The sequence below is a fragment of the Mesocricetus auratus genome, unplaced genomic scaffold (genome assembly GCF_017639785.1).
Source record: "Mesocricetus auratus isolate SY011 unplaced genomic scaffold, BCM_Maur_2.0 Super-Scaffold_100014, whole genome shotgun sequence".
Taxonomy (NCBI): Eukaryota; Metazoa; Chordata; class Mammalia; order Rodentia; family Cricetidae; genus Mesocricetus; species Mesocricetus auratus.
In genome coordinates, this window is record NW_024429197.1 from 51,556,898 (window position 1) to 51,576,063 (window position 19,166).

A 19,166-nucleotide genomic window follows, 5' to 3' on the forward strand; every position below is an offset into this window, starting at 1 on the left:
TCCTAGTTACACCAAGAACAGTAAAGTCGGAGATTTACTAGACACACCTGACCCCAAGGATGAAATGCCCACAATTCAGATCCAGAGCCTAAGGCCATTAAGGGCAAGGATTCAGTTAATATAGAGAAGTCAGAATGGTGCAGCATAATGGGAAAAGAGTAAGACATCAATCAAGACCTCCCCTTTTGGGAGCATTGTGAGGGGAATAGACCCATGCCGTTAAGACTAGGATATAGAAGTACAGTGTCTGCTCCCTGGAAGTCCTTTCCAAGATCAGGCATTTGGATAAGGGTCTCCATTCCCTGGGGGGGGGAGCTTGAGGAAAGTTCCTGCTTGATAAAGCAGTCATTCTCCTTATCTCTGGTAAGAGGAACTTGTGGCCTTTTCAGTAACATATGACTGGTGCATATCAATTTGTTAAGGTCAAAGGTAGCTGAGCTCAAATGAGTTCACACATTCTCTCCTGTTTAATCCTATGTGCAAGCAGAAAGTATAAAAGGTGTATTCCTTTTTCAATTAAACGCTCCTGGCAGCCAACCTGATTCACCCTCAGATCATGTCTGTCATCCCCTCCGCCCCAACTCCACACATATTCTTTTGGACCTGAACTCCACCACCGAAAGAGGTCTCCAGCAATATTTTTTATTTATTGTGTGTCTGTGTGTATACACATGTGTATGAAGGGCCATGGCATGTTTGGAGTCAGAGGACAACTTTAAGAAGTCTCTTTTTTCCAACATGGGAATCCCCGGACTGGACTCTGGTGGCCAGGCTTGACGACAGAAGCTTTACCTGTTCAATCACACTGCCAGCCCTTTTCATCTTTGTTTTCAGTTTTTGGTTTTTCAAGACAGGGTTTCTCTCTGTAGCCCTGGCTGTCCTGGAACTCACTCTGTCCTTGAATTTGGAGATCCACCTGACTCTGCCTCCTCTCTTCCCCCTCCCAGTACTAGGATTATCAGTGTGCACCACTACATCCTGGCTCTGCTTTGACTTTTTTACAGACAGGGCCTCACTATGTAGCCTTGACTGGCTTGAACTCACAGAAACCCACCGGTCTCTGCCTCTTGAGTCTTGGGATTTAAGGGATATGCCATCAAGTCCAACTCTGTTGTGTCTTCAACTCTTTTACTTACTCAAGTTCCTCCATGAGACATACAGAGGTTCTCCTGGTTCCTGATGAAGGTTGATATTATCCCATAACAATTGTATATACACAAGTTTGCTGTCCTGGGACAAAGATGACAGAGGAAGCTATAAAAGAAATTAATAAAATTAGTTTCCCAAATAAAGTGTTTCAAGTAGTAAGAAAACCTAGTGAGTTTTTTTTCAAATTCTAGACCCAAAATTCTGGCAAAAGTTTTAACTCTTATCAATGTCTTATGGTAAACTGCCTTGTTATTTTCAGGCACAGAAGTTTGGTTTTGCTGACATTAAAAGACTGGTAAACAGTACAAAGGCACAGGAGAAGCTAATCATCAATACAACGAAGTCTAAAAAGACATGGTATGAGAGTGTCTATAACTTTACAGGGTAACTTTTTCACTCACTACTTGTTAAAATAAACAAGTCAAATTAGAACATATAATACTTTCTAATACCTTAGGAAAGACTGTGTTATGTGCCAAGTGCTTGGGCCTGGTTTCTCCCAATGTGCTGTATTATAAAAGTATGTATAAAATGCAGCTCCCTGTTGTTGTCAATGATCCAGTAAGGGTTTTAGGAGGCAGGGCTGGAGGTGGCTTTAGTGTGATTACAAATGAGGCATTTAAATAAATTACTTAGCTTCCTTAACTTTTATTATCTGAAAATTACGGTAAGACCTTTCAAATAAAATAGCTGTGCATATTTCAGGAGAGACTATGACAGCTGATGGTAAAAGCTTTCTTTTCTAGCTACCCGTGCAGCTAGACAAAGCAACCTAAGTTTAGGCCACATTGATACACACATGGAAACACTATGTACAACTCCATGAGCTCTAACAGAGAAGACACTCTCTTAGCTATCACTTTTCTCCTCACTGCTGCCTGGGATATGGCTAATAGCCTGAAGACAGAAGTCAGTTATCCTGGACCAGAACACCTTAAAAATGGAGATCACATACAGTTTAAGAAAAACAAAACAAAACAGAAGGCTCTCAGATCCCAAACACTGTACCACCCCATCCTAAGTCTTATCTACTACTTTGTAAAGCTACTGTTTACACACATTGAGTAGCTTGAGGCTCACACTCATTCAAGCTACACAGTGTAGTCCAAGCACAGAAGTCAGTATCTCACCTGCACACCTTCATTACAATGCTCAGATGTGAGGATAAGCCCTGGCAAGTTGCTAGGAAGGTCCAAACGTCTAAAATACCAAACCAGGTTCCAGAAAATGATTGGATGTTGATTGATGAAAGAGGATGTATGAATAACCTGATCGCCTTCATTTTCTAGCAAAGATTCAAGTTCCTTCCGAAGCACCAGAGGACTCAAATAGGGCACAGACACCGGTGGAGGATTGGGTCTTTTTCCAAGATGGTCCTTTAAAAATACATAAAAAGTGGACATTATTTAATTCTGCATGTTTGGGGCTGGAGGGATAGCTCAGCCGTTAAAGGCTTGGCTCACAACCAAAAATTAATTCTGTATGTTTGCCAGTGAGATTCTCTATCTTGTTAAAATTGTATTTCAGGTATATTACTATCTGCAGCAAAATATGATAAAGAACAAAAGCAAAGAAGGCCACTAGATTACTCTAAAGCTAAATCACTGCAGAATAAAAATCAATATTTCAATGGACTCTTTAAATGGATGTAACAAAATAGTTCTGTTTTGGTTTTGGTTTTTTTGAGACAGGGTTTCTCTATGTAGCCAGCTTTGTAGACCAGGCTGGCCTCAAACTCAGAGATTTGCCTGCTTCTGCCTCCCAAGTGTTCAGATTAAAGGCGTGCAGCAGCACTGCCCTGCCAATACCTTATTTATTTATTTTTATTGTGTGTGCATATTTGTTTATGTGAGTGTGTCAGATCCCCTGGAACTGGAGTTATAGACAGTTGTGAACCATTATGTGGTTGCTGGAAACTGAACCTGGGTCCTCTAGAAGAATAGCCAGTGCTCTTAACCACTGAGCCATCTTTCTAGCCCCAAAATAATTTTTAAAGACTTAAAAAAAGTGCCATTTTTTTTCCACAACTTTAAAAGATGGAATACTTTTTTTTCCATTCTTTGTCAGCTAGGAATAGTGACTGGCAAATACAGAAGAATTGCTCCAAGTTTGAGGCCAATGTGATCAAAATATTGAATTCAGAGTCAGCTAGGGTTATATAGTGAGATGTTGTCTCCATAAAGAAAAAAAAGTGAAAGTGTAAAAACCAATGTGAAGCCTCAATTACTTCAGGATGGCTATTCCAAATGAAAGCTTCCAGACTCAAATCCTAATCTGTAAGGTTTTGGACTGTGGGAACCTCTAGTAGTTAAAGGGCAAGGGGTCCAGTTGTTTTGTTTTTGTTTTTTAATGATTTATTTGCCAAGCAGTGGTGACACACGCCTTTAATCCCAGTACTCAGGATGCAGAGGCAGGCAGATCTATGTGAGTTCGAGGACAGCCCAGTCTGCAGATCAAGTGCCAGGATAGGCTCTAAAGCTACAAAGAGAAGCCTTGTCTCGAAAAACTAAAAGATTTATTTTTATTTTATGTGCATTGGTGTTTTGCCTGTATGTATGTATGTATGTATGTCTAAGTGGGGGTTTTGGATCCCCTGGAGGTGGGATCTAAACTGCCATATGAGTACTAGGAATTGAACCCAGCTTCTCAGGAAGAACAGCCAGTGCTGTTAATTACTCTCCAGGCCCCATGGATCTAGTTTTATCAACAAGCAAATTATGAGGAGAAAAAAGGAGCCTACAATTTAAAGACTGAAGTTTACCAACCAACTGCAAGACATAAACTTTACTTCATTAACCCTAATGCCTAAAACTACATCCTACCCGCTCCCCCCCCCCACATACGACACTGCTATAATGACTAAAAGGACAAAGACTGAATATCTAATGACTACCTGGTTTTGGGTATGATAATAGCACTTGTCAAAGTCATCATTTACAGATATATGCTGAAATATTTACCCATAGCATATATATTGTTTGAAATTGCCCTCAAAATAATCTAGGAATAGAAAAGTGAATAAAGCTGTCGGTGGTGTCTTACACCTTTAATCCCATCACTGGGAGACAGAGGCAATTCAAGGCCAGCCTGGTCTACAGAGTGAGTTCCAGGACAGGCTCCAAAGCTATAGAGAAACCCTGTCTTGAAAAACAAAACAAAAGCAAAAACAAAACCAAAAATAAATAAAGGTGAATAAAGATGTGCATGAAAGAATGGCCATAGTTGATTGACTAAGGGCAGACACTGTGTCAAGAGACTTATTAAACAAAGTTGGTTGTGGCAGTATACACTACTTGGGAGGCAGAGGCAGGAGGATCTCTGCGACTTTGAGGCTAGCCTGTGAGACTTCGTACATTTTTGAAAATTTCTTTATTAAAAAGTTAAGGTAGGTATGATGGCACATGCCTGCAATACCACATGTGGAGACCAGAGTGTGCCACTGGGTATTTCCATCAACCAATCTCTACGTTATTTTTGAGACAAAATCTCTCACTGGAGCTCACCAATGCAGCTAGACTGACTGCTTCACAGGCCAGCAGATGTCCCTGTCTCCATCTACAGGGTGCTTGGATCACTAGGCATGCGTCATCATATGTGGCTTCTTACACTGGTTCAGGATCTGAACTCAAGTTCTCATGTTTGTGCAGCAGCACTTTAATGGCTGAGCCATCTCCCCACCAAGACATGGTGTCTCACTGTGTAGTTCTGCCAGGCCTAGAACTCACTATGTAGTACAAGCTCACCTTAATCTTTCTGTCTCAGCCTCTTGACTACTGGAAATACAGGTGTGAGTTACCAAAATAATTGTACCTATCACTTTTCATGTGATACCATGAAATTATGGAGTGTTCCAAGACATAATACAAGGTATTCAGTATGATTACAATGATACATACCACATCTTCTTGCAGACTATTTGGAAGACTAACTGTTGAAATGCCATGAAATGGTCGCTGGGAGAAGTCAATATTTTGCAAAGGACCTCCAACACTATGACTTCGAGTCAAAGATGCATTTCGTTTAGATAAACTATTAGGCACAGATGAAATTTTCATACTTTGAACATCAACACTGGTTTTCTTTATTTCATCACTTTAAAAAAATGAAGCAGTGCTGTTAGTCATGAAAATCAAATGAAATCTAGAGAGGTACAGTATTTTCTACAATGTATTAAAATGTCCTGAATCACCTGAATTAACATCTGCTAAGAATTAAATGTGAGACTGGAGAGACAGCTCAGTTAAGAGCACTCACTGCTCTTCTAGAGGTCCTGAGTTCAGTTCCTAGCAAACACATGGTGGCTCACAACCATCTATAGTGGGGTCTGACACCTGCTTCTGGCATGAAGGTGGACTTGTAGATAGAGCACTCAAACATAAATAAATTAAAAAAAAAAGTTAAATATAAAGCTGAAGTGTGGCTCAATGGCAGAGCATTTGCCTCCCATGTGAGCCCTACCATTCATTCCCTTCATTCCCTAACATCCCTCTCCCCATAAAATGAGTAAACATTTCCCAACCACTTTCAAACACTGGCCAGATAGTTCACTGGTGAAGAGTGTAAGAGGACATAGTGTAAGTTAAAAAAAAAATTAAGTGCGTATTCAGTCGCTTTATTCAAAAATTATTTCATCTTTATTAAGCAAAATCTCAAAGAAGTACTCAATGTATGTGAGTACAGATTTGCTGAGAGGCATTTAATTTCTATTAGGCCCCGATCTGACTGAGAACAGAGACTGGATCTGATTTACACTGGCAGGGGGCAGGGATGGAACAGGCTCTCACTGATTAGCACATATTGGCCTTGAACTTACAGTCTCCCTCAGACAGACATGCACCTCAAAGCCAGGCTGTCTTTAAATACACAATGTTTACAGAATTCCTCATTTCTTACAGTGAATTCTGTGCACCCAGTGGTACCTTGATTTGACTGTATAGCTTGCTTCTTCTATTATGGTCTGGCTGTGTTTTGAGAAATCCATAAAGCTGATCAAGTCAGGTTCTGCGGAGCCAGACACAGGTTTGTGTTCTGAGGGTTCATTTGCCGATGGAATGCTGCCACTTTGTAAGCTGTCACCAGACGTACTTGGTTTCAAGAAAAAGCTAAATAAGGAACAGAAAGAAAGAAGAAAAAAAAAAAAGACTTAAAAAAATTTTCCCGAGTCTAGGTTATCTCAGTGAGTAAACATGCTCGCTATGCAAGGCTGAAGACCTGAGTTGGAACCCACGGTGGAAGGAAACAACTCAGGAGGAAGTCAGCCTGTGTGTGACCTCCACACACACGCCTGTTTCCTCACATATACAAACACACACCCATAACCACAATATATAATTTTAAAAGCAGGGCCTTACTATATAGCCCTGGCTGGTCTTCAACTCCAAATCATAGGGATCTTCCAGCCTCTGCCTCCCAAGTACTAGGATTAAAGGTGTGTAACCAATTCTTCTCTTTTAAATCCCTAAGTACTCACATGATCTTTCTCAGAATTGCTGCTTTATAATAAATCATTAGCTAGGAATCCACAGGGATGTGTTCCCTACTCAGATACACACTTCTGTACTCCTCCCATTTTTCGTCCTAAAATCTCCAAAGGAGAGGGTATTCTGGCTTCTGACACTAAGAAAGGAAGCAATGGCAAAAAATATTTCCAGGCATAGGCATGGGGGGTGGAAAGATGACTCAACATTTAGAGCACTTGTTGCTCTTGCAGAGGCCCTCAATTTGGTTCCCAGCACCCACATGGTGGCTTGCAACTATCCGTCAAACTCCAGTTCCAATGTTCCCTGGGCACCAGGTGAACACATGACACACACACATATATATATACATGGAGACAAAAAAATATGCATACATATATGATAAAAAAGCTTTATAGTGGCACAAGGTATTTCAGAAGTAGAATATACCCCAGCATTGTCCTTCCCTCCCAAATTTTTAAGCTTTCCCCCACCCCCAGTCTCACAGGGAGAAAAATAATGCTCCATTATACCCACTTAGTAAGAACAAATCACTCCTAAAACTATAGCTTAAAAATGCAATTAAATCAACATAAAAGTATAAGAACATTTGAAGAAATGTTGAAAGCTCTAGTAAAGGTCATAAAAGATATGTGAAAATATGGAGAAAATATCATGCTCATTAGGTAAGACAAAAAAATTGAAAAAGTCGGGCTGGAGAGATGGCTCAGCGGTTAAGAGCACTGACTGTTCTTCCAGAGGTCCTGAGTTCAATTCCCAGCAACCACATGGTGGCTCACAACCACCTTGAATGAGATCTGGTGCCCTCTACTGGCATGCTGAAGGTTGTATACATAATAAATAAAATATTTTAAAAAAAAAAGTCATTTTCCCCAAGTTAACCTATAACTATTGCATAATCTCAGTGAAGACTATAAGCTTTTGAAGGGAAGGAATTCCAAGTTGGCCTCAAAGTCTACAGGAAAGAATAACTGTAAGCAGGAATTAAAAAAACAAATCCCAAAGAAATATCCTTCACCTACCAGGCATACAAAGGTCCAGTAATAAAAATAATGTATTCACAAAATAAACACAAAAATGCTCAACCAGAGAGCCTCGTGATAAAGCTGATACCACAAATCCATTCGCAAATCCATTAGCAAAAGACAGACAATGTACTTGTTGGGGTAAGTGGCTTACCATATAGAGAAAACAAAAGCTGGATTTCTACCATCATCCATAAAGGAGGGTCCTAGGTAAAGACTTAAATGCTAGAAAACAGAGAAGTAAAAAGAATATTGGGCCCAGTTATGTGCAAAGCCCAGACTTCAATCCCTTCCACTGCAAATGACATTAAGAGCAGGAGATGAAGATTCAGGGAGAAAAATCTTACCTATGCATGGGGAAGAGCTTTAAAAAATTCAAGCACTCACTCTTAGCAGCTCACTGTGAACCAGGCACCCCTGTGGCTCACACCAATGTGCTGACCTTTCTTCACCTTTCGCAGCTCAGGGAAGCAGCCAGGCTTGTAGCTGCTCCAGTTCTGCTATGTATTGTTTTTCAGCATCTACAGACCCCAGCGCAGATGTATACATAGTTATGGCAAAGGACACCAGCTCACAGCAAGCTATCACACAATGGAGGTTGAAGGATGTCAAATGTAGATTCTAGGTTGTTGTTTTTTTCAATTTGTTTGAACTATCTTTTAACAAAATACACACCCAACAGAAATAGAAGGTATGGAAACAATTGCCAAACAAGCTGTCCAAACATAAATGGCTTCTTCATACAAGGGGAAAGTGCTCTGTCCTTTGACCTCATTTATATTTGCCTAATTCATAGACTTTTGACCCTATGAGGGCTGGACCTAGGAGTCCCATTTCCCAATTTCTTCTCACTTGAATGCAGGAGAATAAGATGCTGTGGAATAACCCTTCTGTATACTGTGAAAATGTGTTGCTCTCATTGTTAATAAAAAGCTGATTGGTCAATAGTTAGGCAGAGTTTTGGGGGCAGAGAGAATGCTGGGAAGGAAAAGGGTGGAGTCTGAGGAGTCTAGAGCAGACGCAGAGAGAAGCAAGATGAATGTGCCATGTTGAAAGAATGTACCACCGTGTGGCAGAAGGCAGATAAGAAATATGGGCTGATTTAAAATGTAACAGCCTGAGATTTCAGTCAAGCATTTATAATTAATAAGTCTCTGGTTATTGTAGCAGCTTCTGGGACACAGAGAAACACTGCCTACAACTGAATGTTTAAAATATGTTCATGTAACAGTATTTTTCAAATATAATTGCTGCTTCTGCTCACAACCAAAATAATCCAGATACTATTAATCATTTACTATACACCTTTTCTACAACTCCCACTGAAACTAAAAGCTGATAATGGCCTGCTTATACTAGCAAATTTTTAAAAAAATTTTAATTTATGGAATAGTAATCATGCTACTGGAGTCCCTTACAGGGTCTAGCTGTTGTAGAACACCACCAACTAATTAATCAGCAGATCTTAAAAATAAAATGAGTTATATATACCCACATACTATGCTACATTTAGCTATGCTAACTTTAAATTTTTTCACGTTAAAGGATAATGATTGTTCTGCTGCAGACAAAAGTTTATGTTAAAGGGAAAGCTCTAGAAACTAATCAATGAAAAGGGCCTGATGATCTCCTAACATCAGGGAAAGGTTATGTTTATGTCTTTCCAGAAAATGAACAAGGTCCCAGATGGCTTGTGATCTGATGCATACCGGAGACCACTGGACAAACGCAGCATCTGAAGACAGACAACAAACCCATCAAGAGTCACAGATGTCCTTGTACTCACAAATAAGCACGAGGGGAACCAGCAATGTTAAACTCACAGGTTGTCCCTTCAGAGAGAGGTATAACCTGTTTTCCACCCAAAAGGCTGGGAGTAGATCTGGTTAACAGCCTGGCGGCCTTTGTGCTATCTGTGTGGCCAGGTCACGCCAGATGCAGACCCTTACAGTGAGCTTGTCAATCTACAGAACCCATCTTTATGTCACATGTACTTCACAGAGAGTTTGAATGTACTCATTTCTTAAGCTTTATTGTACACAGAGGACTAAATTACCACCAGGAAAAGTTTCAACAAATTATGCTGTGCTTATATATACCCAAAATAAACTACTTGGGGTCAGAGTTGCAAAGTTTGAATTGACATCAGTCACTTAGAACTCTGCTGGTCATGGTGTTCACAAAGACCCCCATACTACAAGTTTCAAAAAAGCTGGTTACTCAGGCTTTCCAGATACAAAGGACAGTGTGGAGAAAAGATTAACATGATAGTTCTTTGCATCAGTGCCTTTCAATGCTTGGAAAGCGCTTCCAAGCCCACTCCTTAGTATTTGATTCCAAAGAGACAAGCCCTGTGGGATTACATTAGCTAGGGCAATAGTACTCCGAGTAGCATCAAAGTACTGAGGCATAAACAGCACCATACTTTGTGTAGAAGCTGGCCAGTAGGCATAATACAACAGCAAGGGTACCAAGGAACTTCCAGGAAAAGTCGGTAGATCAACTGGTTTCAACCTGTTTAAACCCAACTTTTCGTTGGTCAGGGTCTCAGAGGATATTCTTTCACTCTATATGGGAAGATGTTGGTCAGGATCCAGACAGGAATGGTGAGGGAGAAGATGCTGATAAAACCTCCTCCAATAGTCCTACTGAGATGAAGCCAAGATGCAACTATTTATCACTTCAATTTTGGGGTTTACGTCACTGGGTGACAATTTCCACATTCATCCTGCCAACATCTGAAATCCCTGGCACGGAATGCTGCATTCACTCTCATGCCAGCACCATGGGGTCCAACACCCTCTTTTGCCCTGTTGGTGCATGCACACACATACACACACACACATCTTAAAAAAACAAAACAAAACAAACAAAAAAAAACACCTCAAAGCAAAGTAACAATACTAAAAGCTATAAAAGAAAATCACTAGTTAATATATACAGGCAGAAACATCAGAATAACAGATTTGCCACCAGCACCCCTAACGGCCAGCAAAACATGGAATAATATATTCCAAATCTTGGGAGTAAATACTTGTCAACCAAGAGTTCTTTTCCCAGCCCCAAAACAACCAGCCAAACAATAAAACCAACAACAACATGGAGAAGTAAGATATTCCAAGATGGCTGGAGGGATGGCTCAGTGGTTAAGAGCACTGGCTGCTCTTCCAGAGGTCCTGAGTTCAATTCCCAGCAACCACATGGTGGCTCACAACCATCTGTAATGAGATCTGGTGCCCTCTTCTGGCCTGCAGGCTTACATGCAGGCAGAACATTGTATACATTAAAAAAAAAAAGATATTTCAAGATGGAGCTGGCTCAGGAGTTGTGTACTGATATTCTTCTAGAAGACCCAGGTTTGATTCCCAGCATCCGCATGGTGGCTCAACAACCTAACTCCAGTTCCAGGGGATCTAACGCCCTGTTCCTGCACGGGAGGACACCAGGCACACATACGGTACATAGACATATACACAACCAAAACATTCATACACATAAAAATTAATTAATTAAAAAAAGAATATCACAGCCGGGCGGTGGTGGCGCACGCCTTTAATCCCAGCACTCGGGAGGCAGAGGCAGACGGATCTCTAGGTGAGTTCGAGGCTGGGCTGGACCGACAGCCTCCAAAACAATACAGAGAATCCCTGTCTCGTAAAAAAAAAACAAAAAACAAAAAAACCAACAATAAAAAAGAGTATCACAAGACAAACAAGTCAAGGCAACTCATGACAATTAAGTCAGCACTGCAGAAAATTCTTAAGTGAAGGAAGTCAGCTCACACACAAGAATACAGGACAGAACACAGTCCATGAACAGAAAACAGGGAAGGAATCAATCATGTCCAATACAGCAAACCAGTGAACATCAACGCTATCCACAGTGGAAGAATTACCAACTGACCAAACAACCAGAACAACAAACACAACCAAATATAACCTTGAATGCAAATGCCCTCAACTCACCAATTAAAAGACACAGACTAACAGACTGACTAAAAAAACATGACCAATGGGGCTGGAGAGATGGCTCAGAGGTTGAGAGCGCTGACTGTTCTTCCGGGGGTTCTGAGTTCAATTCCCAGCAACCACATGGTGGCTCACAACTATCTACAATTCAGTCTGGTGCCCTCTCCTGGCATATAGGCAGAACACTGTATATGCAATAAATAAATACATCTTAAAAACAAAAACATGACCCAGGGCCAGGGAGATGCCTCAGTGGGAAAAGTGCTGGCTGAACAAGTCTTATCAATCTAAGTCTGATTCCAGGAACCCACATAAAGAGACTGTGTAATCTCAATCCTAAGGCAAGATGGGAGATGGAGGTAGGAGAAATGGCTCAGAAGCCAGCTAGTCTGGAGTATTCAGTTAAGCAGCAGAAAATAGGAAGGAGCTCGTCTCAACAAGGTAGAAGGTAACAACCTCTACATGTGTACCATGACATACATGTACCCATAGTCACATAGATAATATTAGTAAGTATAATTGATAAATAAAGGAAAGAGGGCCTTTGCCAGGCCAATGAGGATTTTATGTTAAGAGTATGATCCAAGTTTCATGCCTGAAGACAACAGGAAAAGAAGAAACACTTCTAAACTAAATTAAACATCATCAACAGCAGCAGCAGCAAACCCTAAGGGAGCTAAGAACGCAGCTCAGAGCACACCCTTATATGCATGAAGCGATGGGTTTTATTTCCACCAGTCAAAACAATATCAAAGCAATAAAATATCCATGTCATTGATTAAGTCATACACTTCTCAATTACTTACCAAACTTTCAATTGCTTACAAACTGATTAGTCTCCTTTCTTAGGTTTCCAAGGCTAGGCCTTATGCATGCTAGGCCAAGTGATCTACTATTGAGCCATATCCCAGCCTCTATTACCTAGGATTTGTTCATCTCACTGTACCAGACAGTGGCAACAAGGTGTGTTGAAGATTTAATTTACGTCGCCTAGGCATAAGCTTTGTGTGCATACATGTACACATGAGTGTAGATATAGGATGTGGAAGCCAGAGGTCAATGTCCCATGTCCACTTCAATCTCTCTCCAGGATGCCTGGCTTCAGTATATATATATATATATATTCATTCATTCTCTCTCTCTCTCTCTCTCTCTCTCTCTCTCTCTCTCTCTCTCTCTCTCTCTCTCTCTCTCTCTCTCTCTCTCTCTCTCTCTCTCTCTCTCTCTCTCTCCCTCTCCCTTTCTCTCTCTCTCCCCTCTCCCTTTCTCTCTCTCTCCCCTCTCCCTTTCTCTCTCTCTCCCCTCTCCCTTTCTCTCTCTCCCCTCTCCCTTTCTCTCTCTCTCTCTCTCTCTCTCTCTCTCTCTCTCTCTCTCCCTCTCCCTCTCTCTCTCCCTCTCTCTCTCTCTCTCTCCTCTCTCTCCCCCCCACCATCCCTTCCTATTTTTCACAGTGTCTCTAACTGAATCTGGAGCTCACTGATTTGGCAAGGTTCACCTGCCAGTGAGCTTCTGGGACCTACCTGTCTCTACCTCCCCAGTGCTGGGACTTCAGATGGGTGGTCAGCTTTTCCCTGGGTGCTATGAATCCAAACTTAGGCTCTCATATTTGCTTAGGAAACATTTTCAAAACATCTCCTCAGCCCAAGAAGTTTTGAAATAACACCAAACACTAGTATTGAATCATCTATAAACTGAGTCTAATTTCAAGAATCTACTCCTGGTATTATACATTATATAAGAGAGAAAAAACAGCCCAGAGAGTCCAGAAGATGTGGTTGGCCCCAGCTGTGAATGATTTACCCTTGCCTGAAGAGCCGCGGCACACACCTCCTTGGACAATACTAACCTGGCAGAGCCTCTTAGGTCTTTAAATTCTACATTGAGAAGAGGCAAGAAGTTGCTTTTACAGAATGGGCAGGTTGTATTCAAATTTGAATCATCTGCAGTCCATCCAGCCATGATTTCTTCATCATAAACCAGAGCTCCACAAGCTCTACACTGTGAGCAACTTGACATCAAAACCTAAAGGGAAAGTAGGACACTGAGAGTCTCTATGGTGTAAATGAATCTGAATGGTCTATTCTACTGAAATAAAATGAAATTTTTAGTTATTCTACTTGTTTCAACTGGAGTTAACAGCTCTTTTATATTATAGACAAAACTACCAGTCTGTTGCCTCAAAGATATCAAGTACTCATACAACTATTCACATGGATCCCACTGAATCCTATTAAGTGCTAGTACGAGATAATATGTTTACAGTCACTTTACCACATGTATGATGACTACAGAATCTTTACCTCCATTGCACAATTTTGATAGATGCTAGACATACTAGTATTCTGCGAAGAACCATGGTCTGATTTTTCAAAGTCAGGCCCTTTGATGCTTTTTGAAAATGGAATTTCACCTAAAGAGGAGTAAGAAGAAGAACACATAATGTAGGAGAATGTTCTCAATGTTTTGGAAATATACACTAAAATATTAAGGAGAGAGGTGCCATGAAATCTGGTATTTACAGATGATTCACTATATAAATGTGTATGTGCTCATAGATATAGGCATTGATAAAATAATATCTAAATAGAGGATATGTAATTGTTTATTACATAATTCTCTCAACTTTTCCTAATGACAATTTAGATGACTACAGGTGTATACCTGTAATGCCAGTATTTGGAATGGGGGAATAGGAGAATTATGGGATACAAACCTGTGCTTCATGATGAGACTCTGTCTCAAAGAATCAGAAAAAAAAAAGATAATAGTTGTTTTTAATAAAAGGCAATTGTATCCCCAGAGATCCTTAAAATCATCCAATCACTGATCTGCCCAGAGAACAAGTTAAAAAATATATTTTTTCAAGGCCCCATTCCATAAATTCAGTTGTAAAGGCTTTAGCCAAAGGCAGAGGAAGGGGTGGGAGGGAGAGGGAAAGAGGGAGACAGAGGGAGAAAGGGGGAAGAGAGAGAGAAAGAGGAGAGAGAGAGAGAGAGAGAGAGAGAGAGAGAGAGAGAGAGAGAGAGAGAGAGAGAGAGAGAGAGAGAGAGAGAGAGCGAGAGCGAGAGCGCATATCCCTTACTGATGATCCAGGTGACAATACATGTTAACAGCACTTAGATGTCACACATTCAGAGTGCTATGCTATGAACATCTAAGTTAAAAGTAAGTTGAGTGTCGCTAGGTGGTAGAATTGCTGCCCAATATGCACAGGCCCTTATTCAATCTTCAGCACCACAAGTAAGTAAAAGCAAGCAAAACACAAAACTCAGTCTTCCCCATACCTGTTGGACACTGCAATTTTCCAACATCTCCGCTGCTGTTACTACTGCCGAGGCTTGTGTTGCTCTGGGTAAGTTCACTGGGAACCAGCCCTGAGATACTTGTATTAGGTGATACATTCTCCCCCATTATATGATCTTCTAGGCCAGCTGGGAAACTATAATCTTTATTAGTTTCTTCCTTTAAAAAAAAAAAACCCACACACATAAATAATGTCTTCTGCAATGGAAATATATTCCCTACTCCTTTCAGAATCAAACTCCGTATTTCTGTTTAAGGCCGGGCGTTGGTGGTGCACACCTTTAACCCCAGCACTCGGGAGGCAGAAGCAGGCGGATCTCTGTGAGTTCAAGGCCAGCCTGGTCTACAGAGAGAGTTCCAGGACAGGCTCCAAAACAATACAGAGAAACCCTGTTTCGAAAAACAAAACAAAACAAAAACCTTTAAAGCTATTTCAATTGACTTTTAAAACTTACATAGTTTAAGATATTCAAACAAATGAGGTGCTCAAAACCTGTCCCCTCACAAAGTGATCTACTTCAAAAGACTGGATTATGCCCTAGGTGCACTAATCACTTACTTACACATTATTACCTAATGAGTAAATCTCCTATTGCTTGTGTTTAATATATATATTTTTTTTAGTTCTTAAATTTTTTAAATTTTATATGCATGGGGTTCTGCCTCCATGTATGACTGTACCGCTTGTGTACAATGCATGTGGAAATCAGAGATGATATAAGATCCTCTGGAACTGAAATTATTGACAGCTATGAGTTACCATGTGGTACCAGGAACTGAACCCTAGGTTCTCTGTGCTCTTAATCACTGAGCCATCTCCCTAGCATCCCATTTTTCCTTTTTAAGACAGATCTCATGTAGTCCAGACTGGTCTTAAACACACTACAAATCTAAAGATGACTTTGAGCTCCCGATCTTCATGCCTCTACTTCCCAAGCTCTGAGATTGTAGGTGAGTGCCAACAAGCTTGGCAATTCTGACACTGTATTTATACATAATTAATTGTCTTAAGTTACTTTATGGCCGGGCGTTGGTGGCGCACGCCTTTAATCCCAGCACTCGGGAGGCAGAGGCAGGCGGATCTCTGTGAGTTCGAGGCCAGGCTGGACCGACAGCCTCCAAAACAATACAGAGAAACCCTGTCTCGTAAAATCAAAAAAAAAAAAAAAAAAAAAAAAAAAACCAACAGAACATGTTTAAAGTTTTAAGATATAAAAATACCATTAGCAGAAATCTCTAGATTATACAAACACAAACATATACACTAAAGCACTACAAACATTCCTATATTAGACAGACTATGCAGTAGTATATCCTTACCTCATCATCTGAGTAGCTGTAGGCAGATGCGACCGCCACCCACATCTTACTGGCTACTGTTGCTGCTTGTTTCATACTAGATTTTAGGACATCTATCTTGGGTCCTGAGAGTATATTGTCCAACTTTAGCCCTGATAAAGAATTCACTACAGAACCCAGAGAGCTATTTGGTGAAGAACGCACTAATGCTGATAAGGAAGTGGACCGGTCTTTGTAAGTGCGGTAAGGAGTCTGTGGCTTGAAACGCCCAGTCAATGTTTTAGATTTGGACACTGCAGGGGAGCTTTTCTCAATGTCTGTACTGTCTTGGGCTGGTGGACCATGTTCTAAAGGCAGACTCGATCTCCTTTCTAAAGGGTGAGCAAATGTAGTAGCAGAGCCAGACTCTTGGTTTCCCTCTCCATGCAATTCCATACTAGAAGATTTATTACCCAGAGGACTTTTTAGGTTCATGTAACTTTCAATTTCATCAGCCAGATTACGTGAAATTACTGGAGAAAACTTATCTGGAGAAAACTTATCTTCAGAATCAGAAGTTTTTTCTACACATTCAGTGGCTAAGAGAGACAAAGGATCTAATCCAATTTCAACATCTTCCCTTTCAACAGCTTTCCCAACAGCATATGAACTACTTCTCTTATTCACTGTATCTTGGGACCCTGCCTTCCTGTCTGTAGGTTGGTTACTGTCACTATCATTCTGTAGACTGTCACATGTAACCTTTGCTGTAGTCTCTGCGGCATTATCATCAACCACACTTTCCAGGAGCTCTTGGCTTTCCTCCAACATCTCTAGCACAGGAGACGATCTGTGCTCAGAATCCCAAGTGCCTTCCGACATGCGAGTCCTGGTGTCAGCGGGGTGACAGGTACCATTCTCAAAGCTGTGAGTTCTTGAGACATGAGGTGGAGAAGTCTTAGGACATGTCAGTGCTGCTGTGAGGATCCTGGCATCTGCTCCCATCATGGTAGCCATTTCACTTGTGTTCAGATCCAAACTGCTCTTCTTCAGCAGCATCCCGGCTCGGCTCTCCGAGCTGAAGCTACAGCTCCTCTCTGGGAAATGCTTCTGTCTTCTTTCTCCTCTATCACCACTCTTCTTCAAATTACTAACATCACCAAAGACTGAATCTTCAACTAGAGCTTGAGTAGAAAATAGCACATTTGATGTACTACCTAAAGGGGGGCAGTGATATATTAAGTGAAACATCGGTGTTTTCCAGAGTAACAAATAAAATGCTTACTGCTCTGATTATGCCCACAGCAAAGCTACAGAGGATCTGGAAGGTGTATAGAAGCAGCATCTCCCATGGGGTCTAGCGGTTAGGATGTCTGGTTTTCATCTAGAAGCTATATAAAAGGTATGCAGGAAAAGTACACCCCAAATATACTCAAGTCTGCCTCTTGCAGGTAACATTTAAACATCTACCCTCCTCCTCTATGAAAACACAGCATGCAGTCCACACTGGATTTGCCTGCATTGTCTCCCTTATCAACAAACATATGCCTATGCTTCTTAAAATTTTTGGAGTAAATTTAGAAAAAATAATGAGTTAAATAGACTCTAAAAGAAATAATTTTCTAATTTAACTTTCATATATCCAATTCAGCAAATACTTACCAGAAAGCTGGGGATATAGCTGAGTGCTAAAGCACTTACTCAGGATAAAAAAGAAAGAATTGGGCTTAATCTCATACACACAGACACACACAGACACACACACGCACACACAGACACACACACGCATGCGCGCGCATGTGGGAAAGATCTACTTTATACAAAACAAGTTTGTAATTATGGAGAAATTACACATTTGTTACAGTCAAAGCATTACTATATCAAAGTAAAAGAATTGCTTCAAAGTTTAAAAAAAATCAGAAAAATTCTTAAGAGGCTCATGATCATGAAATCTTTATTTGATCCTTCAACAAATATGTGAATACCTACTAGTTGTTAACCATATGAGGTGCTAAGAAAACAATGGCAACTAACACAGACTGGGCCATTAGAGCAGATAAACAAAACATGCGAGAAGCTTGAAGAACCAACCACTGCTTTACGGAAGCAAGTGGTCTTTTTTTTTTAATTAAAAAAATTATTAGGTTCATTTTATGTCTTTGAGTGTATTACTAAAGTTTTAATCTTTTAAACTGGTTTAGTTAACTATGAATTGTTTTTACATATTTGTGAACTGTTTCTTTTTAAAAATAATCTGTACTAAATTTGTTCTTTGGAAAATTAAAAAAAAAAGCAATGTCAATTAGTTAGCCATAAGCACTGAGAAGAGTTTTAAAAGGTTTTAGGGGAATTAAACCTGTTACACTCTAAAATTAAATCCACTTTGACATCTTTCTCAATACATTAGAAATAGATCATTATTGAGGCTCTCTAGTCTTATCATAACTTGTTATGCCATGTTTGGTTGATAGCCCCGGGAGGCCCACTCTTTTCTTTTCTTTTCTTTTTGGAAGAGAAACTGATGAGGAGCGGATCTGGGTGAGAAGGAAGATGAGGAGGAAGGGACAGGGAGGAGTGGAGAGAGGGGAGACTGCAGTCGGGACGTAATGTATGAAAAGAATATAAAATGTACTCAAGCTCTCATTGTAGTTCCACAGTTCATTAGCACAGTTTATTTTCAATTTTAAATAGTCCCAGTACCACTTCTTCCTTTCTTTATGGAATAAATCTCCTAAGATCAAGATACACTATCAAGTCAGGCATGGTACCTGGCACATGCTTGCAAATCACTGTGGCAATGGGTGAAAGCTAAGGGATCACTGCCAAGTTCAAGGCCAGCCTGGACTCTACATTCAACACTCTGCTCCTGCCTCAATCCCATCCATCCATCCATCCATCCATCCATCCATCCATCCATCCATCCATCCATCCTTCCATCCATCCATCCATCCTTCCATCCATCAGAG

The 19,166-nt window shown here is 40.6% G+C and overlaps 1 protein-coding gene across 5 annotated transcripts in view; it reads right to left on the bottom strand.

Moving 5' to 3' along the window:
- Dennd4c (DENN domain containing 4C) overlaps window positions 1-19,166 on the bottom strand; it is a 95,915-nt gene that overhangs the window by 7,174 nt on the left and 69,575 nt on the right. For all 5 annotated transcript variants that reach the window (XM_021229613.2, XM_021229612.1, XM_005074276.4 and 2 more), the window contains 8 exons: window positions 16,243-17,417; window positions 14,904-15,081; window positions 13,920-14,029; window positions 13,466-13,641; window positions 6,069-6,251; window positions 5,046-5,241; window positions 2,280-2,525; window positions 1,137-1,254 (listed from right to left, as the gene is read on the bottom strand). In XM_021229613.2, the coding sequence (XP_021085272.1) occupies window positions 1,137-1,254; window positions 2,280-2,525; window positions 5,046-5,241; window positions 6,069-6,251; window positions 13,466-13,641; window positions 13,920-14,029; window positions 14,904-15,081; window positions 16,243-17,417 (2,382 nt within the window). The remainder of the gene's footprint in view (window positions 1-1,136; window positions 1,255-2,279; window positions 2,526-5,045; window positions 5,242-6,068; window positions 6,252-13,465; window positions 13,642-13,919; window positions 14,030-14,903; window positions 15,082-16,242; window positions 17,418-19,166) is intronic.